This window comes from Botrytis fragariae, assembly GCF_013461495.1.
Source record: "Botrytis fragariae strain BVB16 chromosome Unknown tig00000797, whole genome shotgun sequence".
NCBI classification, from domain to species: domain Eukaryota; kingdom Fungi; phylum Ascomycota; class Leotiomycetes; order Helotiales; family Sclerotiniaceae; genus Botrytis; species Botrytis fragariae.
This window is the reverse complement of record NW_023501013.1, coordinates 1,012,962-1,039,278: the sequence shown is the minus strand read 5'-3', so window position 1 is coordinate 1,039,278 and position 26,317 is coordinate 1,012,962. Positions and strand designations below refer to the sequence as shown.

The 26,317-nt window shown below is 43.8% G+C and overlaps 9 protein-coding genes across 9 annotated transcripts; 2 read left to right on the top strand and 7 right to left on the bottom strand.

Annotated features, from left to right (window-relative positions):
• Positions 1-1,392: 1,392 nt before the first annotated feature.
• Positions 1,393-3,189, top strand: Bfra_010701 (putative f-box domain-containing protein; the record flags this gene model as incomplete). Its single annotated transcript, XM_037341037.1, has 2 exons — positions 1,393-1,844; positions 1,905-3,189. The coding sequence occupies 2 exons, from the start codon at positions 1,393-1,395 to the stop codon at positions 3,187-3,189; spliced, it is 1,737 nt and encodes a 578-aa protein (XP_037186680.1).
• Positions 3,190-4,588: 1,399 nt separating this feature from the next.
• On the bottom strand, positions 4,589-5,923 carry Bfra_010700 (uncharacterized protein; the record flags this gene model as incomplete). The annotated part of the gene is made up of 1 exon (XM_037341036.1): positions 4,589-5,923. The coding sequence occupies one exon, from the start codon at positions 5,921-5,923 to the stop codon at positions 4,589-4,591; it is 1,335 nt and encodes a 444-aa protein (XP_037186679.1).
• Positions 5,924-7,636: 1,713 nt separating this feature from the next.
• Positions 7,637-8,800, bottom strand: Bfra_010699 (putative mating-type switching protein swi10 protein; the record flags this gene model as incomplete). Its single annotated transcript, XM_037341035.1, has 1 exon — positions 7,637-8,800. One exon carries the CDS (start codon positions 8,798-8,800, stop codon positions 7,637-7,639), a length of 1,164 nt encoding a protein of 387 aa, XP_037186678.1.
• A 2,560-nt stretch (positions 8,801-11,360) lies between these two features.
• On the bottom strand, positions 11,361-13,127 carry Bfra_010698 (putative gaba permease protein; the record flags this gene model as incomplete). The annotated part of the gene is made up of 4 exons (XM_037341034.1): positions 11,361-11,557; positions 11,614-11,692; positions 11,755-12,863; positions 12,926-13,127. 4 exons carry the CDS (start codon positions 13,125-13,127, stop codon positions 11,361-11,363), a joined length of 1,587 nt encoding a protein of 528 aa, XP_037186677.1.
• Positions 13,128-14,198: 1,071 nt separating this feature from the next.
• On the bottom strand, positions 14,199-16,946 carry Bfra_010697 (putative ubiquinone menaquinone biosynthesis-related protein; the record flags this gene model as incomplete). Its single annotated transcript, XM_037341033.1, has 5 exons — positions 14,199-15,197; positions 15,318-15,420; positions 15,877-16,228; positions 16,285-16,580; positions 16,642-16,946. The coding sequence occupies 5 exons, from the start codon at positions 16,944-16,946 to the stop codon at positions 14,199-14,201; spliced, it is 2,055 nt and encodes a 684-aa protein (XP_037186676.1).
• Positions 16,947-17,496: 550 nt separating this feature from the next.
• Positions 17,497-18,993, bottom strand: Bfra_010696 (putative tyrosine-protein phosphatase non-receptor type 6 protein; the record flags this gene model as incomplete). The annotated part of the gene is made up of 4 exons (XM_037341032.1): positions 17,497-18,118; positions 18,169-18,263; positions 18,327-18,776; positions 18,844-18,993. 4 exons carry the CDS (start codon positions 18,991-18,993, stop codon positions 17,497-17,499), a joined length of 1,317 nt encoding a protein of 438 aa, XP_037186675.1.
• Positions 18,994-19,366: 373 nt separating this feature from the next.
• Bfra_010695 (uncharacterized protein) lies at positions 19,367-20,571 on the bottom strand (the record flags this gene model as incomplete). The annotated part of the gene is made up of 5 exons (XM_037341031.1): positions 19,367-19,554; positions 19,611-19,931; positions 19,984-20,035; positions 20,086-20,186; positions 20,247-20,571. The coding sequence occupies 5 exons, from the start codon at positions 20,569-20,571 to the stop codon at positions 19,367-19,369; spliced, it is 987 nt and encodes a 328-aa protein (XP_037186674.1).
• Positions 20,572-21,361: 790 nt separating this feature from the next.
• Bfra_010694ia (uncharacterized protein) lies at positions 21,362-22,974 on the top strand (the record flags this gene model as incomplete). Its single annotated transcript, XM_037341030.1, has 2 exons — positions 21,362-22,771; positions 22,825-22,974. 2 exons carry the CDS (start codon positions 21,362-21,364, stop codon positions 22,972-22,974), a joined length of 1,560 nt encoding a protein of 519 aa, XP_037186673.1.
• Positions 22,975-23,995: 1,021 nt separating this feature from the next.
• Positions 23,996-26,317, bottom strand: Bfra_010693 (putative glucan 4-alpha-glucosidase-like protein; the record flags this gene model as incomplete). Its single annotated transcript, XM_037341029.1, has 2 exons — positions 23,996-25,013; positions 25,065-26,317. The coding sequence occupies 2 exons, from the start codon at positions 26,315-26,317 to the stop codon at positions 23,996-23,998; spliced, it is 2,271 nt and encodes a 756-aa protein (XP_037186672.1).

Sequence of the window (26,317 nt, the reverse complement as noted above, 5' to 3'; positions counted from 1 at the left end):
TTTTTCAATCTACCATATCGGTATTACTATTAGCTGCGTGGACCAAGTTACTCCATACATGAGCACTACCCAAACACTACCTACTTGTAATCTTGTACCTAGAGAAAATAAGAAAATAAGAAAGTCAGAAAATCATTAAACGTCAAGGGGAAAACGTGTCTATCCCTTCAAGATCCCACAATCCCATAATCCCCATCTATTTCCTTCATTAGTTCACCCGATATACCGAATTCCTTTTAGTCCCTTTATTTCGGGGAAGAGACGAGAAACTTATCTCACCCATCTATCTCATCCATCCATCTCAGCCGCCACACTTTCCACACTTACTCTTTTGGAGAGACCGAGAGAGATAGAGAGATAGAGAGAGAGAGAGAGAGAGAAAGGTCCAGATTTCCCTTCGTTCGTTGGTCGTTCGTTGTTCATCCTTCCCCCTTTCTGCCTTTTCCCACTTCCACCTACCTTCTCATCTTATTTTCTATTTGTCTCTCTGTATCGACAAAGGGAACGCCTGGCATCTCCCTTTGAGTACATGGCTACTTGAATCCAACACTCGACAACGGAAAAAATCAGAAACCACACACCAAGAGAAGAGAGGACCAGGATTGATAGAGCATTCATCTTACCAATTCAACATCTCACAACATTAAACCAGTATCAGAAGTCACAAGTCATCTACTTGAACTTGTGGTTGGAATAACACAGATATTGTACTTCCTTCTCTTCACATACACCATATCACAGTCACACTCGAAAAGGTCACCTCAGCAATCATAATCAGATCAATTCCAATCGAATTAAAAACGGCCCCCAAATAGACAAAGAAGAAAAGATATTTCTTAATTCGGATCAATTTCATTCTTGTCAGAATATCAGAATATCCATATATCGGTCTGGACTTTGGACATATCAATTATACCATAATCTATATAGCCAGATAGGATCCCTTAGGTACAAGACTTGTTATCTCGGCACTCCCTTCAATTTGACTCCGATCTCAACCCCAATAATCCCTTATTGTTTGACCCTCCAACCCTCCAACCCTCCAACCCTTCAACTTTCGACTTTCGACTTTCGACTTTCAAACCATCTTCTCACTTCTTCAACAACTACCCATCGTACCAGACTTCTCGATTCCTATTCAAACTTTCACCACCTTTCCTCAATAACTCGAATTGATATTGTTGACTTCATAAATACCTCAACTGGTGTTTTCAATAATGCATGAAGTTCAATCGTGCGACGTCGTTTCCTCAACTTTATTTCAACTCGGCGCAACTTGGGCGGCCCTCCCTCTCGAAGAGCGTCGTCCATAAATCTTGATATGATTTAACACTCACGAAGAACTTCAACTCTACGACCTATTGGTACCAAAGACCAAGCGTAGGGGAAGAAATGGAACAACTTCATCCTCCTGAATTCGCTTCAGAGCAATATTTCGATAAATTACGACAACATGATAGGAATGGACATGGGCATGCTGAGAATGGATCAGGGTCCGGGTCTGGATCCATTGCTGCTGGGACTGCAACTGGAACAACACAAAATTCACAGATTGGTTCTTCGTCGATCCCTCTAATTAATCATGAGCCATCACCATTAGAAGCAGCCACATTCAATTTACCTTCAAGGCAGAAAAATGTCAATCATGAGAATTTGGCTTTCCGACTTGGCGATCAAAGGAAACGTTCCCTCGGACACGACCTCACTTCTTTACGAACACAACGTCGACCAAGTTTTAGTGGTTCGTTAGGTGCTCTGAGATCCAAAGTGAACATCACCCATCGAGCTCCATCAATTGTCGAGACACACCCAGACACAATCCAAGAAAGAATTGAGAGACAAAGGTAAACTTCAAGAAACCAGGTTCTCTTGTGAATATTCGGATAAGTTGCTAACCTACATAGTGCTTCCCTCTCCGACCTTCTCCTCACTCTCCCAACTGAATTACAAGCTCAAATTATCTCACCTTTACCAATTCACACAATTCTTGACTTGCGACAAGTTTCGAGATCATTTCATGCTTTGGTTACCATAAACGAAGGACCAATCGCGAGATATCATGCAACCCACACACTACCTGGTTACACCATACGATTATTTCCTTTGCCAGAGGCTGCGAAACTGAACTTACACTATCTGGCTGGAATATGGCATCGATTACATGTTGCATCAAAATTATCTACCCTGATCTCTCTACAAGCTCGAAAGGAGATATTCTTACGGACGACTGAAGCTCAAGTCATGGAATTCCAGCCTCAATATGAAAGGATGCGTCAAAGATTAACACCACTCATCTTTACAATCTTCCATTTTTTCGAAACTTACCGAAAAGTATATGCTTCACATCTTGAAAGACGCGGGGCACCTTTAACTCGACTTCCATACACACTTAATCCATTTGAGACCTTTGCGATGAACATGTATGATGACAGAACTTTATTGTATGTCCATCAGGTATTTCCTTTGTTCATGTCATCATTTTCTCGTCGATTAAGACCTCCTTCATATGTTGGAAGAGTGGAAAGATCAATCAGAGGTTATTTGAAGGATCGACCACCTGATGAAGTTTACTCAGCTGTCCTTGCTATAGGCGGGCTCGGACAAGCTGAAAAGTTCTGGCGGACAAAGGGGTACAATGCGAGGAGAGCCGCCGTCGATCAGTGGTATGGTTCTCTACAAAGTTGTCGTTTCCCGATTGTCGAACCTAGCACTGCTGCACCGAAATCCAAGATGTCAAAATTCGCTCATCTAGGAAGAAAGAAGGCACCCCAACCTATCGCTCATTCTCAGTCTGATACCTCAGCCCACGATTCTTCGGGATGCACCGAATGGTTCTGTGACAAGTCCAATTGTATAGCCTCCAGACGAAATCTATCGGATGATAGTTTGGTATGGAGAACAAGTCTTTCAGAGGGTCCACCAATGCGTCCCTTAGGAAGAGAAGTACTTGGATTGCTGGTGGAGGGTGTGCCTGATTTACATGAATTATGGGCCAAAACAGCTGAAGCCTTAATTCTTGAAAGAGGAATTGTGGATAGACCTGAGAGGATCAAGAAGAATAGTATGGTGCTATTGGACTTGATCAAGGAAGACGGAAGAGATGAAATGGAAGGCTGGGAGCCAGGAAGGACTGGAGATAATGCGGTGGACAGATCAGAGGTTGTGGATACAGGATCAATCTCGGACTGAGAGGTCAATGAGAGGAGTCATTTACGTGCGAAGCTACGAGAAACGATGCGATGACTTTTTGTCTCGTGGCGGAAAAGTTATTCGAGCATCGTTGAATGGATGCTTTGTGGTGCGGTTCGATGCGATGCGATGCTTTTTATAAACGACAAGAAGTGATGGAAAGTAATTATTGGGGGTGAGGAAGCGAACGAGTGGATTTGAAAAGTGGAAAGGGAAAGGTTGCATTGTATGGAGTTTTTGAGCGATATCCTTTGTTTTAGGTGCACCAACGTCATATCATGGATGGTCCAGGATTGATGACTTAACCAGGTTGGGGTTCTATAGGTTGAGTCTATGGCGTTTTTTAGGTTTGGGCGCTGGATTTAAGATTTGAATGTCAATCGACATAAAGGGCGGGAGGAATGGGAGGGAATGAATGAACGGAAATGGATTGATGCTGTATTGATTCGGAAGTATTGACTCGGTAGCATGGTGTTTGTGTTTGTTTATATTGATTGGGGGGTATGGGACTTGGCCATATCACTTCGGGGTGGATGGGAATTGGGTTGGATTTTATGGGTGGAATGGATGGCATGGGGAGACGGGATGGGTGTGGTGTCGGTGTATGTCGTCGATGCGGAAATTGCATGCATGCTTGTTGCTAGGTGGGAGAGGAACGATGAATGGGGCTTGGGGTCATAGATGAAGGGGTTGATTCATTTTGTATGTAGTACTGTGTAGTGAATGAAGTGGGAAAGGAAGTTCAAATCAAATGAATACATGACCAAAGATCAAATTTTCATGATAATGTCTCTGGTTCTTGATGTCTGTGTGTGTGTGTGTGTGTGTGTGTGTGTGTGTGTGTGCTTCAAAGGAGATGTTTATGACATGTGATAAAATCAAGATGAATTAATGAGTTATAAGAAGCAGAGATGTGATGGGTGAAAACATGAAGAACCATAACCTCGATTCCTCCACGTAAGAGTTTGCGCTATCGTTCTAGTATTTCCTTAGTGTCTGGACTCTGCATGCTATCGGTTTATACCATTCTTCTAGAGAATCGAGATGAGCAGATCATGTTTGTAAGGTTCGATTGTCACGACTTGTCAACACATACGCATATATATGCACGCATACACACTCTCCCTCCATCACTCCTAGCCTCAGACTGGCTGAGAGCTTCTCACAGCATGAGTTATCAGATAAGGAGAGTGAGGGCGTATAGCGAGATCCTCGATTACTCTTCGGGGAGGGGACATTATCTTTCAGCTACTGATGCTACTTATATAGTCACGAGGTGCGCAATGTCGTTGTGAGATCTTAGAATTGGAAAGATGCCAAGCTGTTATATCTACACACCCAGACTCGCTTCGCTCCGACCACCCTATCGTCACTCTAGACGATATACTCAGACGCAGCATCACGTCCCTTTGGGAGCTTGTTGAGCCCCAGCCATCTTCGCAATCCTCAACTCCTCCTTCAGACCCCTAATTTCCTCCTCATACACACCCACCTGTTTCGCCGTCTCCGCCGACATCTCTTCCTCTCTCCTCTTGAATCTCATCAATCTACCCTCTAGCGATTCATTCGTCGCCTCCAGCGCTCCGCTCCTCTTCACCACCTCCTCATACCCATCATTCGTCAACTTCTCCGCCTTCCTCGCCTCATCCCTCTCCTCTTCAATTGTATTCAAGCGCAGTTTCAGCGTCGCGTTCTGAACCCGCACTTCGCCAAGCTCATATTGCGCCTTTTCCATTTCTTTCTCGTGTTGTCTCTCTGCCCAGAGACGATGAACCTCGCACTTTTCAGCCTCGCTAACTAGCTTATCGCGGAGAGAGGAAATGGTCCCCTCCTGCTTCATAGTTTTTTCACTTTCTTCCGTGAGCTTGACGCGGAGTTCGGACATGATGTTTACGCGCTCGTCGTTTTCTTTCGACACGGTGGTTATGCGTTCGCGGAGCTCGGTTACTTGTTTACTGTGCTGTTCGGTCAAGATGGTTACTTGCTTGTGAAGGGTTTCGATGATCAGGTCTTTTTGATCAATGGTCTCTGATAGGGTGGTTATTTGAGTACGGAAGTCTTCGATGGTTGGGTTGTCAAGTAGCTTGGCTGTTTTCTCCCTGAGTTCTTGGATGGTATGTGCATGTGAGTCGTTCTCTCTCCTCACCTCTGACATTTGGGTTTGTAGTTCCTCGATTGTCCTATCTTTCTCTCCTGCTGTGGCTATCTTCTCCCTGAGCTCTCGAATAGTTTGTGCGTGTAAAGAATCTTCTCTCCTAAGCTCCGATATCTGAATGCGTAATTCCTCAATCGTCTGATCTTTTCCCCCCAATCTTTCTACCTGTTCCCTGAGTCCTTGAATAGTATGCGTTTGTTTCTCATCTTGTCTCCCTAATTTGGCTAATTGGGTACGTAGCTCCTCGATAATCTGATTTTGTCGATCGGCTTCTCTGTCCGGTCTGACATTTTGATTTCGCAGTCGTCCAACTTCCCTTTGCCATGATTCACCTAGATTTCGCAATCGTCCATTTTCCCTTCGTAGGTTTGCATTTCTATTTTGTAATGTAACAATACTCTTTGAAACGACCGCATTGTTATTTGATCCCCAGCCAAGCCAATGTCGTCCTAGTCCTGATGCTGTCTCTGGGATTTCTGGGATCTCGATCTCGAAACCATCTAGTCCAAATACGGGTGGGAGTGGTGGGAGGGTTGGAAGGCCTGGGTTGGCACGATTCGCGGCGCTGTTGAAAAACATATCAAGTCTCTTACATGATTTGTTATTGTTAAGTTTGTGGGATTCGAGTCGAGTGGTGAGGTTTTGGCAATGCAGTAACGATTTTAAGCAATTGAAGATATCCAGCAATGGTTCCTTGTAGGAACAAAGAATTCAGTTTCGCCTATGACTATTTCATGCTGAATATAAATAAACAAAAAGGGTGTTTAATCTCATCAAGTCCGCTTCGAGTGAGACAAAGAATCACCTACCCGCCTCGCGATCGACAGAAAAAGCCGAACACCAAACCCGCAAAGACAAACGAAAATCAGAAAATGAGTCTTTTTCAAAATGAGATATCAAATTTGTTTATATTTTAAATATTTTTGAATTATTTGATAGAGATTATTAATTGATAAATAATCATTGTGCAAAACTTTGAAGAAATCATATTGAATGGTTGTTTTGAAGTCATTCAATTGAGCTGTAAATTTCTGGTGTTCGTCTTTTCTGTCGGTCGCAAGCCCGCTTATGAAATACATTAGGAAAACTTACGTTGTTTGATCTGAAATTCATTAATCTGAAGAGCAAGTGGAAAAGAGCAAGAAATGTAGACGTATCCCCTCATTATTGTATGGATCAGTTATAGAGATGGTAGAGAATGGAGCATTGAGTTTTGGAGATATTCTCGGAAGCGCGAATCCAAGAACCGGGCTGAGAATACAAATAGCAAGAATGCACACGGGAAAATGTCAATTTTTATGCAAGAAAAATACATTACCAAAGTATACGACTTCATGGAGAGGCTGATAAATGATTCTGGAGAGGACCGGTCATGCAGACCGAACCTGTATAACTAGCCAAAATCTTCCTATAACTGGTCAGATCGATATGGATGTTCTCACTAATGATAATCGGAAACCGTCAGATTCAGCCCAATAGCACTACGAGAACGCTACTGAGAAAGAAATCGTATACAGATCTCTATTGAACTTCGAGGTGAAATGTCAGGATAGATTTATACCCAACCTTCCCAATTTGAGAACTGGATGGATGAGCATACTGCAATACCATGCCTTATAATAGTGATTGGCACAATACAAGAAGTTCCTCTCCGATCTATGATATGGAGTTACTTGGCCCACGTGAGACGATTTGAAGAAAGGGCCAGCTCAAAGGCACAAAGACCCCACTCAGGCCAGAAACACACGGCAAACGAAGGGTAGAGTTCGTGGAGACAGATATAAATGAGTCTATTCCCCTCAAACCCAGAGAGAGATGTGGAGAAAGGTGAAATTTTCTCTCGGGGATCACAGAGTTTGTCGCTATGCTCAAACCAAAGGAGTCAGTATTATGCACTATACATAATTGTTCAAGAAAAAGGATCTTTCGCAAGTATACAGAGTTTTTCTGTGAGATGTCCCAGTGCCACGAAAGAGCTGCGTTAAACGTAGACTTTGTATAAAAAATTGATTGACTTGATCTCTGCTCTATCTTTAGCAACATATGAGATCTAGGTGCGCATATAGAACAGAGGGTATTGGAAGCTTGAGATTCATCAAATGCAAATTTGATGCAGTTGTGAATTGGCGCAGTTGTGAATTGGCACACTAGCCAACTGTAACGTGATTTGGGGCGAAACCCCTTCCGAGGTCAACTCTTGTGTTCAAATGTAGTATAAAATGCCATTTGGGGTTCAGAGATGCGGAATATAGATGAGCATGTAGTAAGATAATATCTCAGCCTTCAAAAGTTTCAGTGTTTCTCTCGTAATTTTGCCAAAGCTGCGGCGACCCCTCCACTGAGCTCTTCATCCCTCCTCGCCAATTCTCTCTTTTTCTCTCGGGCTGCTTCTTCTTCTTCTTGCAGAGCGGCCGAGATTGCAGCCTCTTCGTCGTCATCACCTGGTATCTGTTCTTCCTGTCGTTCTTCAGGATGATTTTGGCTTCGATGTGGGGGTTCAACAGATTTTCCTCCTAAGGAACTCATTTCCCTCAACGGAACACGACTCAAAGGTATAGCACGTTCTAAAACTCCTTCTGGCCGTTCCGTCCCATCGTCTGTTACTTCCTTCCTGCTCAAATCTCTACGAGCTGCTTTCCGTGCCCTGAATGGTTCATCAACAATCCCGCACCACTTTCTAACCTTTTTCTCTCCCCATCCATCAACAACAGCAACTTCCTCAGGTCTTGCATTGATAGCACCTCTGATACTTCCAAATGCATCAACCAATGCCACAGCGTCTCGTTTATTGATGCTCCTTGGAACGGTAATGAAATCTACCATTTTATCTCCATAACTCTTACTTTCAACACCTTTTATAGCACTAGCATTTGCATGCTCGTAGCTCTTGTATAACTCAAGGTATCTTGCAGCCTCAGGAGCGGACCAGCATAATATGACGGTAACATTGTTCACCAGACTTGTCTTGGATAATTCCTTTAAACTCTCTTCATGATTTCCAATATCAACCATTGTAAGAAGTACTCGCAGATTGTATTTACCCTGTAAACCTTTTATTCGATTGTATATATATTCGGGATGTAATCGATGGTATTTGAGTGATAGGAAGAGTGCGCATGTTGTTGTACCAAGCACATAATCGGCCAGGATATCTGAGTATTCCCATGGAAAGGATTTGAGATTTGTCAGTATTGGATTGCCTTTCTGCCGCAGAGATACTTGAATTGTCGAGCCAGAAGAGCGCGATGCGATAGCTTGTGGAATTGGTTGAACAACCTTGGGACCTGCGGAGGCATTATTTGTTGGTGGTGCTCGATCAAGACGCTGTGGAGTAGGCTGTTGGACGCGTTGCGGGGTAGGTTGTTGAACGCGGTTTGTAGATGGAGCTGTAACAGGGGTTTGTGCGAGAGCTGTTAGGAAGTCCGCATCTGCACCAAAATCATCATCGTCGTCCATTGTGAATGTGGTTGTTGCTAATTAAGAGGTTGTCGTGGTTGAATGTTGTATAAATATTTGAGGTGGAAGGAGGGAAGCCTGTTATTCACTGTCTTAGGCTAGCGAACGCTAATTTTACAGGTGTTAATCTCGTACATCTAAATCTAGAACGCAACTCATGTTGCACTACAAGATCATGATCTGATTGATGTAAGGAATGATCTTTCTTATCAATATCAATGCAATAGGCTCCTATCGAAACTGTCTTCCGATGCACTGTTCTTATACGCGAATGCGAACAATTCTGAACAGAATCAATATCGATATATTTCACGAGGTTATTTTCAGATCAAGAATGGCGTCTCTCGCTGCCACTTCGCCGTTGCTTGCGCATATTCCTGATAGATGACCTCATGGGTTCTTCGATACTGTAGCCGATTGATACTAAGCACGTAATTCAATTCCCACAAGCAGGTTCATAGAACAGAGTCCTACGAAGAAATGGCTGCTCCTCAAATCATGTACACATTCGGAGCCTACACATGTCTCTCTCGATGATACTGGTACATTACTTTAAGATCACGGTTTGGAGAGTCATCATTGGTCACTGCTTTATCAGTTAATAGGGCTTCTATGTGGTTTTCGTTATTTGGCTCCGACTTTCGTCTCTTGATACTTTCCAGGGTCAGCTAGTAGCTGCGAGTGCAGATTTGACTTCCCTAGAGGTTCAAATACAAGCTCTGGAGACAAAATCTTAAATCTCTCAATGGTCATCATGCTTCGGAATACTATTGTATATGGAAGCCCACCTCTCGAAGTGTGATTAGTCCAATACTTGTTCGGGTGTAACACGATCTCGTTTTTTTTTCGGCCGGAGAGAAGGGGGCATCGCTTAAGTCCTCGAAAGTATTGAAAAGAGGACTTCAAGGGCAGGTGGCCCAATCATTCACCAATAACTATCGTACTTTTGTGAACATATTGCTGTTAGTCTCACTATTCCCCGGTTACCATGTTACTTCCTCCTGTTTCATTTCATAGCTAAGCCTTTGAGCTTTCCAGAGCATCTAAAAGGCACGCTGGAGCTACTCCGCAGGCTCCATTAGGATTGCTATTCTTAGTTCCTCTAAAGAGTGTGGTGTTGCTACAATTGGCAATCCGGATAATTTTTATCCTGTACACGCGGGATGCTTGTCTAATAACACAAGCCCGCATTCACCGCACATCTAGATGGATCCACCAATTCCAACGGAGGCAAGCTCGCTGCAAACTTCCTACGCTCCACATTTTTCTGCTGGACATACGACGAATCGAGGGCTGCGGTGAGAACCCAGAATAAACTACCTCGACACATCTCGTTGCGAATTCCCAGCCACAGAGTTATGGAAGGCATTCTTGATCTCCGGCGCATCAATCACAGATAGTAGTCTCCTGGAATTCATTGATAGTTCTCTATTTCTCAGTGCCACTGTCACTATCATCTCTACAAACAATAGAGGTTGGTTTACGTCCTGATCAGCTCATCGTGATATCGTGATCCTCGTCATATCTAAGCATCCTTTACTTTTGGGTCCAGAGCCGAGTATCGGTCCAGATTTGCATGAATATGTTTGCGTTGCTAATTCTTCCTCATAGGTGACTCCGGGTGAAGTTTGACCAGGATGTTGACCAGGCAATCTAACTTATGTTAATCATTTGTAAGATTACATATTCCTCACCAATCTAGTCATAATTGGCATGGCGTAAACGGTATAAACGAGAATGTGGAGATGTTCAGGTACCGCCCCTTAGAACAGGCTGTCACTTGGTATCAGTGACCAGATCAAAATCCCATCAATCACCTGGCTAATGGTCACGGCAACTTCAACGTACAGGCAAGTGACGTAACGGAATCATTCTTCATCCACTTGCTCTCCTAAAAAGAATCTCTTGCGACTCCCACACCATCCAATCCTCAACCACGTCCCTCCAACTCATCCAAAACTCCCCCAAGATTCTTATATTAAGACATCGTATCCCACTTTTCACTTCTCAATTTCCATCTCATGTTCCAAATCGTCTCTTCCTCCATACTCTCTCCAGAAACCCTCAAAACCTCCACAGCATCCCCAAAACAAAACTGGCCTTCCCCCCACACTCACCCAACACCCCTATCACCTCCCGCTCCACGCCTCCCACGGCTCATGACTCGGTAGTCTTGCCCCCAAGCCTCCAAGACATAAGGTTCTCTCTTTCCGAATCTTACCCCACAAACTCCATCTATCCGGCCCCACATACCCAGTCTTCACACCTACCAAGCCCTGAAGCCCTGGATCTCCCAGGCTCGGAAACCCCCATTCTCGGGCACTACCGTTTATCTTCGGCTTGGCTTTGAATTTCAACTTTTCGTGAATGATGAATTGATAAAAAAAATCAACATCATCCGGAGTGACGGCACAAGATCAGCCAGCATACGTGGTTTTCATGCTCGCGATTTTCTAAATTTTTATTCATGATTTCAGTTTTTTTTGTCTAAATGTTGTACATCTATAACTTGATGTGTCTATGATGCATATACAAGTATTTTTATCGTAAAGTGTCGAGTTCATTTGACTTCCTTTACATCCCCAAAATCTGCACTAGGAGTCCCACTAGTTTCATCACCAACCACTATCCCCACAACTTCTCCATGTTGCATAGCATCCATATCGATCCTTGGACCTGTGAAGTTTTGCTTGCCGTCGATGTACCATTGTATTACTGCAATGACGAAGACAAGGAAGAAAGCTACTACGCAGTAATCTGTGTGATGTGTTAGTATTATAGAAATTAAGGTTGAAGATAGGGAGGGAACATACTCATATTGCTTCCTGTAACTGGCAATTCGGGTGGGAAGAGGAATAGAACTGTAGTAACCATCACATATGCAATGCCAACCTATTTATCTCATTAGCATGTATTTTCTTGAAAGTATGATCAGTAGATTAGAGAGAACTCACCAAGTTGCAAGCCCAGCCCACAGGTTCCGACAATTTGAATGCTCTCGTCTCCGGTAAACACTTTCTCCCCCTCAAACAATTGACTGCGACAGGAATCGCATAACTGACACCCAAAGCCACAACACTGGCACTAACAATTGCGTTGAAAGCCGATGAACTACCCAAGAAAATGAGTCCAAAGAGGAATACACATGCCATTGTAAGGTACAATGCATTTAGTGGAAGAGCCAACTTTGGATGGACTCTAGAAAAGACTCTTGAGAAAGGAAGACCGTTGTCACGAGCAAACGCATATGTCATACGCGTGGAGGTTGTAGTGATGGAGATGGTCGCGAATAGAAGGCAGACGAGTGGAAAGATAAGGAGACAGATAGCTCCGGCCTTGCTACCAGTTGCATGGTAGAAAGTTTGAAGTAACGGACCCGCAGCGCTTTCAATAACATCGTTGACATCACCTCCTACAAAGAGCAGGACCATAAGGAATATGAATCCTGTAAAGACACCAATCAAAACACAGCCAATCATAATTTTTGGACCCTGAACTCCTGGGTTTGGAATCTCTTCGATCATGTGAGCGACAGCATCGAAACCAGTCAATCCAAGACCAGCTTGGAGCAAACCAAGAAGCCACGCAACTCCATCAGGCCATCCTGTACTATTGATAAAGTCGGTGAAGACGAAAGATGCGTCGTTGTAATCTGGAGAAGCTGTTGCCAAAACGGTAATACAAATCACGACAAATCCGACAATCGACCAGATGAAAGCCGATTTTGTGATGAGAGGTAATAGCGATGTCATGAATGCATTGACGATAAAGGCAATGATATTGTATGCGACGTATAGGAGGAATTGATGCCAACGTTGGGGCTCATAATTTGGGTGCATGAGCGAAATGACTCCTCCTATTAATTGTGAGCCTAAAAGACCACCCGAAGCGACGAGTGCAATCCAGCCGGAAACATTGATCCATCCAGTGATCCAACTGAGAATAGGAACATATTTCTTCCAACTTATGACTGCAACCCAGTGGTATTGACCACCTGCCGTTGGGTAGGCGGAAAGGAATTCGGAAAGAGAGACGGCAAGGCATAAGTTACATACTCCGGCGGCTGTTCAAACCATAATCAGCACCAAGTCCATAGATTGAATACGAAATTGAGAATAAACTTACTAATCAATCCCCAGAGTACTGAAGTTGGTCCACCACTTGGTAATGCAACACTTAAACTCGCAGCTAGAGCAGTCCAAGAATTAAGAATTGCAAATGCAAGACCTAACATAGAAAGCAAAGAGAAATTGCGTTCCAATTCTTGTTTGTGACCATGAGCAGCCAGTTGAGCCGCATCAGCGTCGGCATCATGATGTTGAGGCATGACTACCGGTTATAAAAGAGAAAATTAAGAGAAAAGCTGAAGATGTGCAGGAAGAAAGAAACAGGAAAATCGACAGAAATATCTACATATTTCTCACTATCTAAATTTGAAGAGATACGAGTAATACCTAGAAGGTAATACTTTACCCACCGCGTACGTACAAGGTTATCGACCCCGCAAAATGATAAGAGAATGACAAGAAGGAAATAGTCAAGCGCCTTTGGATGATCAACATGCAGTTTGTAACAAGTCAAGGAAGTTGTTATGTAAAAAGATTTTGTTTAACTGATTTTAGTTTCCACATTAACACACTGACACGGGGCCGTGAAGGGTTAACTGACTAGTAAAGATCCACTCTACTGTAACCTTACTCTCCGACCGGGGAACGCCCTATCTAGACCCCTGGCACGTGATGGCTAGATATGAGAATGTATCATTTTGTAAATCGTAATTATGCGAATGAAGATAAGGGTAAAACAAATGGTTGTGAAACTTGAAAGTTGCATGGCATTCCAACTCGTTAACGTGGCGATTAAAATTATAATCATCTTACCGGGCAAATATCCAGGAAACTCTGAGTTCATGTAATTATAACGATAATTTTCCAGAACACACGGACGTCATCAGCGGGATCTCCGTACAGGGGATAACGCATAACGTCTGCGGCGTATGGACAAGGACGTCAATTGACATTCTGCTGATCTTGCTAAATATGTGAGTAGCCCAGAGTCCTGAATGATGTCAAGATTTGAGAGAAATCCAGCGAGAAGTTTGATCAATCTAGACTTCTAAAATCAATCTCGTACTCACCAGAAATCTGGCCTCCTTCGATTGTCATTTTGGTTTAGTCGTTTTGACTGAGCAGGGTGGCCAGGTGAGAAAAGAGTGATTGGTGGCCACTGAGCATGACATAGCTACTGCAGCATGGGTACAAATCCTGCAGAATATCGGACGATTACTATGATATCGCCTTCTGATAATACGACAACTCCGGCGCATATGTTTGTAATTCGTTGATATGTTGGTACAGTAAGAGAGAGGAGTGCAAAGAAAGGCGACCTCGATTGATATTTACCACCATCCCTTTTTGGTTGCCTCCTGTGTCTTTTCTTCTGTCGCAACTTTCACGCCACTGTCTTTTGGTGTGGCTCTGGGCTTTTTCAACTCAATCCTCCAGGTCGTTCCGCCATGTCGTCTTTTAATATTCACAACTTCAAGCCCACTCTCTTCGACAATCTTTCCCAAATCTCTATTCCACCAACATCCGAAAAGCTTTGCATGCCCTTCTGCACTATTGTCCAACGCTCTGTTTAACCAATCCCATTTTGCTCTTCCATGCTCCAACAATAGTATGCGCCCTTCATCTTCTTTCACACACTCCCCCAGATTCTTCAATAGTCCTACCGGATCAGCAGCGGAACATAACCCCATGGTTTGAATTACTGTATCATATTTTGCGGTTTTATTCCCGCTTGTTTCGTTTGCATTTCGAGGGGGGCCTGGTATTTTCTCGGAAGCATCTTGAATTATCCATCTCACACCCAAGACTCCTGGAAACATTGTCGAGAACTTTTCATGGGCAACTTCCAACATCTCACCACTTTTATCAACAGCCGTAAAACTCTTAACTTTCCCCTTCTTAATACCCCCCACTTTTTGAAGTTTCCCAACACCATTAAATCCTTTGAAATCCCAGTCATAATACTCTAAATTCCTGCCTGTACCAATAGATACTTCGAGTACATCTCCACGTGCTTCTTGCGCTAATTTTTTGCGCATCTTCGTGATTCCCATACTCCATTCCGTCCAGTCAACTTCCGAATCAAATGTAGACGCAATGGTGTCATAGCGGGATGAGACATCAGCTTGAACTTTGGAGGAAGAAGATTCGGTAGGTTCTTTATTGAGTAGAACAAATAAATAGGAAGAGTAGCCAGCAAATATCAAAGCAGCGATACTACTTCCTATCAAGGCGAATTTCCTACCTCGAAGTGGATGTTGTTTCGCTGATGATGGAGGGGGAGGAGGGGGGGTGGAGCAGGGTCCAAAACTTGTCTTGGACTTGGAGTTCTGCAGGGGGGGTTAGCAGGAAATCTGGCAAGGTATGTTCTGATGGAAGCTCTACTTGTATTGCTGTTGAGATCTCGAGGGCTTTTTAGGTATTTGTATTTTTTGTTTCGCAGTTCGAACTGTCGTTGTGCTTATAGAGTGGCGAAATAGACCAGAGCTACGATTGACTTCATTCAAACAACGCAAACGATTGACCCTCAGTCCAGTGTGCATCATCCTCTTCCTGATGGTTTCCATCATGACAGCCTCGCCCCTGGCAATACTTTATTTTCGGGAGAGTGCGGTGATTGCTTAACTTCCTCTGATATATTTGTAATATCAAATAATCCTGCAGCTCACCAATATAGATTATCTGGAGACATGTCGCATTGATGTAGATTGAATTAGTTGTGTTGTGTTGAGATAGAAGTGAAGTGATGGATTTATTTTATCCGGCTCGGCACTCACAAGGCTGTGGATCACAAGGCTGAATGAGATTCTCTCAAACATAACGATGGATTCTTATGAAATGGCGGATATTAATACAATTTATTATTTGATAAGGAATCGTGAAGACTTGATCTCCCAAAGCCGTATGAGTTGCTTCTGTCCTTTTCACCATATTGAATGCGCTCATCCGAAATTCTGCTTAGCCAAAGCCTTGAGCATAGCCATAGTCCCATCCTCCTTTTGTTTATACTCCTGTAGCCTCTCATCTCTTTCGGCTTGTCTAGCCCTCATTATTTCTTCCTTTCTCAGTTCTCTCTCATTCTTCTTGCGCTGAAATTCTTCTTTCTTTTTCTTAAATCCTTCAATTCCTTCATCGCCGCCCATCAACTCAGTATCCGGAACTTCTGCCGCACCAGGAGATTTCTCTCTAAATGATCTCATCTTTTCGTTAACTTCTTTCTTCTTTTCCAATTGCCGTTCTCGTGTCCCAGCTTCAGCACGAGGAATCAATTCATCCAGCGCTTCCTTTTGTTGTTTGCGATCAATTTTTCGCTCGAACCTTACGTCGTCGCGGCGAGCTAATCCATCTTCAAGAGCCATTTCTGCGAAACAGTTAGACTTTGCGGTACTTCTAATTATCACTGACGTGTGTAAATACCTCTCCTAAGCTCTAAATCTTCCATATTTGGTATACTGGGCCCTGGCCTATTCCTTCTATATTTATTAATCTCCCCTGGCAATGTTGGGCCCATCGAATCATCACTATCATCTCCATCACCTTCTACTTCATGGTCTTTCTGTTCTGGTTCACACTGACTCAAACTCGACGAAGGTTCGTTTGGCTGGACCGGATTTGACTCTCGAGCTATTTCTTCCTTGTATTCCCTCGCCGATTCTTGGGCTTTTCGCAATGTTGATGGATCATACCAACCCTCCGAGAGTTCTCCACGATTCCTCACACATGTTAGCCGGTATTCCAAGGCTTTCTTGGGCCGAAGCCAGAATTCGTGATTACCATTTTCCAAGGAAACTCTTCCATCTCCCTTTGACTTCTGTTTCCCCTAACTCATCCAGAAATATGCCTTTCTGAATATCCAAATACGATGCAAACATTGGTTCGAATGTCTCGTAATCATTTTTCGTGATCGGCCTACAATTATATGGGAGTTCTGGTGCTGCTTCGGTCGGTCGTTTGCTTCGATGATGATTACCATGCGGCGATCGTCTCCGATGAGAATGCGAGTGATGTCGCCTAGGTGATCTGGAACGTGAATCTCTTCTTCGACCGTGTTCGCGGTCTGGTCGTGTGCTATCCGCCATAGTTAATGATTCAGTGACCTTTGTTGTCGTGAGAGCCTGGTTTTAGGTTGTGCTGTAACGGCAGAGAAGAAGCGTAAATATATCAATCACGTGAATACAAGAAATCTTTGACTTTGAAAGAAACTTTTGAATATTGGTAATTAGTTTGCTTATATTAATGGAATTCAGTTAATCATGCTTTTTGTGTCTAAGGAAAGATGCAACAGAAAGGCCTTAGAGTTACAAAATCCTCAATACTGCACTGCACGTAACAAAAATAGCCGAGGCTCTAAAACAGTACTATGACATTGACAATTGCTTTAAAAACCCGCTCAAACCTCTAAGAATATATACCACATACGATTATAGAATGTCACCAAAACAGCTACCAGGAGTTGATAAGAGAAGACTTGTGATGATTTCAATATCTGGATAACCAGTGCGCTACCAAGTGCAGCGGTCAGATTGAGCCTCAAGCTTAACACTATGGTGTTTAAGTCAAAGACCATCTATCGCTCTAGCTTGATGGCATCGTGTCACACCATTAATTCTGGAGTTGAAGACCTCTGTATTAAGATTCATGACCACCATTCGAGGATTCAAGACCGCCATTTGAAGAGGTTTGCTTCTGAATGTTGATGCGGCGTAGTTGGACGTCGATAACATCAGATGGGGCCCGCAACAACCATTTCAAAAAGACAGAAGTGTCACCCATTCTCAATCCTCTTTTTACAATTCCAATATTGTACACTGTATTCGCGCCATCCGAGAGTTCTGAAGACTGGTGAGACGCGGTGACCAGGGCTGGCAACAACGGTTCGAGCATGATGGATGTCCGATAGCCGTCGGATGCCAACGTGCAACGAACGGGTGTCGCATTTTTTTTGCGGTTCGGGGAATTCCTTTGACGAGTAAGTACTCGATTATACAGTTCAGAGACAGACACAGCTCCTTGTGTTGCAGCAGGATACAGTTCCTGTATGAGTGCGGACGTGAAAGAGTTATCGCCCGATCGGGTAGTTGTCTCAAATCCACATGCCGCGATTAACTCCGTCACACTTCCTGCTGAGTGGTTGAGGGATATAGCAGTATTTGCAGAATGGCACGTGTCGTACAACAGAAGGGCATCTGATTTAGACTCCTCGAGGAGGGTCTGGATACCACTAGAAGGCATACGAGGACCACCATCTCTTCTATGTTGTCGTTAGCCAAAGAGAGCAATGGTGATACGCCATGAGCTTACCCAGACCAAATAGCGTCATGGCTCTTGTTTTCAATGTTTCCGTGGCCAACGTACACAAAGATGAGAAGCGTATCCGGAGAATCATCTCCAATGGACTCTCGCACTCAGCTAGACAATGCATTCGCCGGATCAAGATCAGGTATGGTGAACTTCGCCACGTTGAACTTGTATGATTGTTCGAATACTCTTGCCAAATTTTCGACCGGTCTAGAAAGACCTAAATCATCCGAAGCCCATCTAACAATTAATACCTTCACGCTGGTGTAACAGTTTGAACGTCGATCCCGAAACTCCCTCTTCAATTTTTCTTTGAAATTGCCGTCCCATGCAATGTCGCAGTTTTCCTCCAGACCATGTTCCCGAACCATTGCCTGCATACAAGCTACTCTCCTCTCTTGTTCTTGCTTAATCTCTTCGGCGTCTTGCTTTTGCTGCTCAAACTCTTTGAGATATTTGTTTTCGAGCTCCTGCCTCTGCCTGTCGATATCTCTGCTGTTTTCAGTCAATCTTGCAACTTCTCGTTCAAGTTCTTCGACCTCCTTTTCTTTCTGCTCAAATTTGGACTTCTCCCGTTTCAACTCCTCCAGGTATTCTTCTTTATCACGATGCTAGAAACAGATCGTTAGAGATTTGACATATACATACAGATATTCAGTCGAGGAACTTTGAACATACAGTTTTATCAAGTAGTACATTGTACTGTTCTTCGGGCACTGATTTGGCGGCCGTTACTGGATCGGGGGGTTGAGGCTTGGGCGCGGCACAAAATCTGCCAGTGACAGGATCTCTCGCCCGAGTATTCGTCCGTTTCTTACCGCCAGGCATGATTACTTTGCTTCTGCTCGATAATCTTAGGTTGAGGTAGTAGATCCAAGATATGACTTCCAAAGTGTATGTTAGCACGTCTTGTGTATCAATTTCTTGGGAGCGGTGGTATATTGTTATCCAATATTCGAAGTTATGAATTGGTGGAAAATTCTATGTAACAACTTCTAGACATTAGTAGTGCGCACGCTGGTGCTCTACGAGTTTCTGTTCGAACGAGACACGCGCATCATCTAATCTCATATCTGATCGTATCACCGCCTCCATGGCACAGCAAGCAGAACGTCCTGAGCAAAACAGGACCGACAAACTGATCAGGATTAAACGATTTCCTTCTTTCTACACGTCCTCCCATTATTCTTAATCCTTCTATTTAGCCAATAAATTCTGCCGACTGGAGGTATGCCATCGTTGCGAAGACATTGTAAGAGTCGGCGTTCGTCAAAGCCTTTGACCTGTCCACAGCTTCTTCTCCAGCTTTACCACCCAGCATCCAGACTGCAATCAGACCATAGGCTGCGACTTGTCCCCCAGTATCACCAGTAACTTTTTGATCGACAACTATTTCTTCTTGTTAGCGGGATCCCAACTAACTCCCAGAACAAGGAAAAACTTACCATGTGGTTTCAAATCGAGGAAATGCATCATTTCGTGCAAGAATGTTCCAGGAAGTGATCGAACATCATTCCATTCAACTTGAGCTGTCGAAGTTCTCATGCTTTTCAAGCTAGTTTTGTAGTTTGCACTGTTGAATGCGTTGGGGCACATGAACATGTTTCCGGTTTGCCAGTATGTGATAGCTTCGGCAGATTTTGTTCCACACATTTGACCTCCGTTATATTCGTCAATGATGAAGTTGGAGTTTTTACCACGTTTGTGGTCGGGATCTTTCCATAATCCTTTGACGACACTGGTATCGGTATAACCTTGAGCCTTGACTGTGATGCTCCATTAGCCAGTGCTCCATAATACATTTCATTTATTACTCACAGTACTGTTCAGTAGTCATGGTACCTCCATCTGGGAAAATATCAATTGCTTTCTAAGGACGTTGTTAGATTGAGTATTTCTTCAAGCAATGATCAAGCATACAGTAGTCCATTTTAATGTTGAATCATCACAGAATAATGTGTTTTCGCTCGCGGTCATCCCAGTTCCGGAATTTAAGGCAGAGTAAAGCTTTTGATAGTTTGCTATATTCTCATCAGATTTGGTGCCTTAGTTGCTGATTTAGACTGTGCTTTGGTACATACCTTGAGCTGCTTTTAGTTGAGAAGTGTCAGCTGCACTTAATGAATATGACCACCATTTAGGTTCTGTAACTCCCCAGGCGGTGGTGGCAGCCTTCGTAAGGGATTTTATGGCAGCGGATGCAACATTTGGGTTGAGTTTAACTCCAGCATTGAGAAGTGTATCAATCCCTTGAATGGCAGTATCTACCATGTCGATCGTTTCACTCAACATGTCATCCACCTTGGAGGTTGAGCAAGTAGATGAAACAGTGAAGCGACTGCTCATGCTCACGGCCATGGCATGGCCAATTAGGCCTGTAGTCAAAAGATACGGTAGAAGCTGCATTTTGTTGTTCGAAGTCCCTTTGGGAAAATGGGAAAGTTGAAAAATACGTGAATGAGAAATGAGAAACGAAAATGCTAAACGAATTTCAGTACTCCAAGGTAAAGACAGACAATTGCTATGAAAGCAAAAATAAGAAAAATGAGTGTTTTGACGGATTTTATCTTCTTCAATTACTTGGGAGAAGAGAATATATACAGTGTTCAACGATCTGAGGCGTCGTATCACAATATGCTATATCTGTATGGCTTGTTTTACTCACTGTACAAATTCCCCACAACCCAAAAAAAGCCTATGCCAAGGCATTACTACATGGCTTCAATTTGATCCTATTTCATCCTTCTAGAGATACAACATAAAATGCCGAGAGAAACCTTAAGTTTGTCATATTGGAGGATCTTAAGGTTAAATCGCTTGAGGCGCAGTTCATCAGCATATCATCCACAACACTTACGACTCGCTTGACATAATCAACAGCTACGCTTATTTTGTGGAAATCTGCTTATGTCTTCATTTCGTTTCTGACCCCTAATCATTTATCTCGTGATTGAAACCAAATGATAACAATAATAGATACGATCCTGATCCTTTGTACTACCGATAACATGATTGTGACGATTGTCCACGATGTTGATCAGTGTTCCCGAATGTTACCTCTATCATATAAGATGTAGTACTCCAACTTGGAATCTTCAATTCAAACTTTGCTTGAACATTTTATACAGTCTTTTCTGTTATTACAGTCCTTACAGTCCTTGCAATCCTTTTGTTTTTTCCATTCTTTCATTTCAAAATGTTCTTTTCTTCTCATTCTCTCATTGTTTCCGTGCTCTTGGTCTCTGCCGTTCAAGCATATCCAGGAGTTCAAGCAGATCCTGTTGATGTCCTAAATAAAGCGACATCTGCAATTGTTTTAGAGACCCCTTCACCTTCGAATGGGATTCTTGAGAATGTAGAGTTGTTCAAATTCTTCGCAAGAGCCGCGAAGAAAACAACAGCAAAAACCACTGCCAAAACTACCGCTAAAACAACGGAGGCTGCACCGACAACCCAGAAAACCACGGCTCCAGCAACAACGCAAAAGACTACGGCCGTGGTAACTACACCTACGACTACCTCGGTGAAAACCACCGAGACTCCCACTACCACTTCAATCAAGTCAACTTCGATTCCAACCACGTCATCTACATCCACTAAACCTACTTCTACTTTGACGAGTTCGACATCGACTTCGGTTGTGGCACCAAGTAGTACGAGTACTATCTCCAAATCCTCGATTTTAAGCACCAGCCCAATTCCTACTTCGGTAGCTTTAACTCAGACATCTCAAGTCTCATCTTCCACGGTTTCTTCGCTCTCCAGCTCATCGACCTCTAGCTCTTTGGTACCCAGTAAAAGTTCCATTTCTGTAGCTACGTCTGCTCAATTATCATCTTCTGCATCTGGTTCATTGACCAGTGTTAGTGGAATCTCCGGATCCATTACTAGCACTGGCTCCTTGGCATCTGGAACTGGTTCTACTTCAGCCGGTGGATCTATTTCTTCTGGAGTCGATTCAAAAACCATCGGATCTCTCACCAGTACTGGATCAGCACCAACAGGGACTGGCTCCATTACCAGCACTGGCTCCTTAGCATCTGTAACTGGTTCAGCTTCAGCTAGTGGATCTCTTTCATCTGGAACCGGTTCCATCACCAGTGGATCTCTCACCAGCACCGGACCACTATCATCAGGAACTGGCTCCATCACCTCCAGTGGAACCATATCATCAGGAATTAGCTCAAGCTCGATCTCAGGAAGCGGAACCATAACTTCTTCCTCCCTCATCTCCTCCTCCAGCAGTTCCATCTCCTGCTCCGTCTCCAACACCGTAACCGACATAACCTACTTCGTCTCCCCCGCCACCAACACCCTCGGATCCGTAACCAAACTCTCCACCATCTCTTCCACCGCCATCCGAACCATCGGTTGTTCCCTCAGCGCCACAACCGCCACATCCACCATTTCCTCCTCCGCATCCATTAGTAAAATCGTCATCCCCACCGGCTACGGAGATCCCATCGTGAGCGCCGAAGCTGGAAATGCTGCGTTTTACAAAGCGGGCGCGGCGGGATACTCAAGTCAGTTGAGTGTATACAGCGCGGCGTCGACGAGAACGAGCGGGATGACTACGATGGCTTCTGCTACGGGAGTAGTGTCTCGGGTGTGCAGAGCGGGTCGGGTTTGTCGAGTGTTTCGAGTGTTTCGAGTGTTCAGAGTAGTCCTGCGAGTGGTACGACGAAGGAAAGTGTAAGTAGTGTTGCCACTACGGATATCTCAAGCATTACTAGTGCACCAACTACCTCGGCGACGGCTGCTGCTACGGGGATTGTGGGGGAGATCTCTTCGCTTCTCAATATCTTCTGAGTAGGAAATGTAGATATGTGAGGGGGTTTGGACATTGGTATGGGAATAGATTTAGGCGCTCATGAATTCGTTGTAGTTATATTTGAACACTAAGCTGCTTTATCTGATAATAGATTATTTCTCATATGTAGTATTGACAGAGAAGTGTGATTTCCTTAGCACGATGAATAAGAAAAAAGAAAAAAGAGTGTAGACCCGCCCGCTAACGTTCATAAATTAATGAATAAGAAAGGTACTAAAAGAACAACACATATAAGCACCCTCCCCCGAAGCATACAAATAAGTGCCTCTTTATAAATGCGGTGACGTTCTAAAATTCGAGGGCTAGGAAGAACTAAATAGCAGATGGGACAGAACATGAGATAGAAAGAGGGCGCGTAGACTCTAGAGATACCCAGATATCAAGATACCAGCCTAGGACAACTTTAATAAGATTCACGAAAGTTGTTCGTCTCACATTTTTATACACTCGAGGCTCCTCATATTGCACTCTCACATTACAATCATTCAGATCAATCAATTACCATTTTCATTGCTAATTGCTATCAAAAAAAAGTGTCATCCACGTTCCCTTTCACATCCCCATTCACTCTCTCTTTCCTCATTCCACTCTTCATAAACCCCGTCTTTATTCAAATCTTGATATTCATCCATCCGGCGGTACATCCTCCTCTTTCATAACCAATTCCTTATCAAATACCCCATCTTCTCCATTTTAACATGTCCAGAGAGATATAGAAAGAAATAGCCACAACATATAATATAACCTAAAAAACCAAACCCAAATCCTACATACCCAAAATTCCATTGCTTCGAATAACAATACTGCAAAAGATCAAGAAGGCTTGCTCTTGCTATGCATATCCATCCCATGTTCCAAACGCCATGTTCCCAACCGAGTCCAATATACAATAGATATCCTTCCCATTTGAAAACCCCCAAAGTCCCGCCAATCCTCATAAAGTACGCCCATAAATTATTGAAAATCAAGTCTCGTCTCGCGTCCAAGTGAGATCAAAGTTTAAGATTCCAGCCACACACAACCGCAACTCTCATCCCCGTCTCGTTCCACCAAATCTCGTTTGAAGAAGTCCGAGACAAGACTTCGAGACGACAATGGCGAGACACTTGTGGGTTCCGTCTCATTTAAATAGATGGTAATTGGCTGACCAGTTGAATTCATTAATGGTTCAGCGTCACCATTTGATAAGATCTGATGAGCTACACAGTAAGCTGGAACAGTTTGACCACCTCGAGGGATACGGCGTTCGGCGATTTTGTAAACTTTAGGATATTGAGGTAAGAATTGAGGGCTATTTTGAGAAGATCCAGATGAAGAAGACTGTTGTGATTGAACTCCAGTTGTAGATGAAGGTACATCTGATGAGTAAGTGCTCGTACCATATGCATTACCGGTTTCAGTTGGAGACGAACCACCTGAAGTGACCGTGGCAGAAGAACCCGAGCTACTAGTTTCATTGACATAAATGAATGCCTCTAATAAGGTTCCATTCCAGTAACAAAACCAAGGTTGATCTCCAGCTTGAGCTACTCCTTTACGATTCATGAAACCCGAGGCAGGTTGTTGACGCTTCATGTTTGTTGAGAGAGCCTTCTGTGGTAATACAACTACCTTATTGTATGGCACTTGGAAAAACCATGCTGGACCTCGACTAGGATATTCCGAATCATTGACGAGAGATAGAACCTGAGCAGACGACAAAATCGGTGGTTGGGCGCCGTATGGATAGAAATTCAAGGAAGCATTGCCATAATTCATGGATATTTCCTTATTGGCGAGTTCGTCACCACCTGGAATGTCTATAATAGACATTTCAAGTGGTGTCATTGCTATGGAGCAACTCCAAGCTGAGTTTTCGGCGGTGTTCATGATGCAACTACTCTGGGCAGTTGAAGGAACGGTGAGGGGCATGTTGTACGTTCCAGTTGGAAGCGATGGAAGCGAAGCAGGTACAGTAGACAGAGGAGTTGCATCGAATGTGGTGGTCATGGTCGCATATACTGTTGTTTGGCTTGATCTAGAGAAAAATTAGTATCCTGGTATTAGGTATTAAATGATGAAAACTAACTGGTCATGATGTTCCTTGCTAGAACTATTATTAGGGTCACCACCATGTTTCGGCTTCAAAACGGTAAAAACGGTTCCAAGTACAATTCCAAAGAGAACGAAGACCAAGACTATCAAAACAACAACCCATACAGGAACGATTCCACACAGTTTTCTTTTGGCAACGACTTGCCATTTCTTCAGTGGAGGCTTTTCGGAATATTCCATATCGGTGTGATTGCTTTGATGTGAACTTCGATCTGACATTATACTCCTTGATGATTGGCGTGATTGCGATGAACGAAGATCTTCATTAGAGGCAAATTCGGGATTTCGAGTCGCTAGTCCCATACCACCAGCACCAGATATAGGAACGATAGGAGCTGGCATTTGAATGGTAGGTACAAGTACGGGTGTTGGTACAGATGTAGGTCGTAGTTTTCTAGCAAAAGCCTCATCCGGATATTTGGTATAAGGTGGTAATTGTTCCGTGTGCCCATCAGGCCCGATAAGATCCGCGGCCTCCTCACCTTCCGGACCTAATCTTCGTTGATAATCATTATTAAGACCTGGGAAACCAACAGGAATGGGCGCAATCGGCAACTGGTCGGAATCACTTGAAACTGTACTCTGCGGGTACATGCCGTAAGGATGTGTTGGTCCGCTTGGTCCCGTGTACGACATTTCCTGTGGTGGTGCCGGCATTGTTGACGTCGTCGCTATACTCGCTGTTCTCGCTAGTCGTGAGTCTTGATTATACATATTATATGGGTGTGATGGTCCTGTAGGTCCTCTATACGGGCTTTCCGGTCTCATCATAATTGATTCGCTCGATATGCTCGATATACTCGTTGCAGTAGATGTCCTCGTTAATCCATAACCACTTCCACTTCCATTCTCCCCCGAGTACGCGAATGTTGGACCCCTCGACATTTGACCATTCCCACCATCATTTCGTAATGCGAACGAATCAATTCCTCTTGGTTTTGTTGTACTCGAAGGTCGTGGCGGTGGTGTTGATGCTCTTCGTCTTTCTATGGGTGATAATGGGGTTTGAGTTTGTTGTTCCTGTATTGGTTCTTGTTGTGGTGGTGGTGGAGTGTAAGTATGTTGATGTGAGTCCGAGGGTCTGTAACCACCACCATTCGATATTCCCATGGCCGCCAAAGCATAATCTTCTTCATCTTCGTCCTGCATTTGCATCGATAATCGCGTCGACCTTTCAGACTCCCTTCTATTATGTTCGATGTGTGAAGAATGATTAGATTCGCCCAT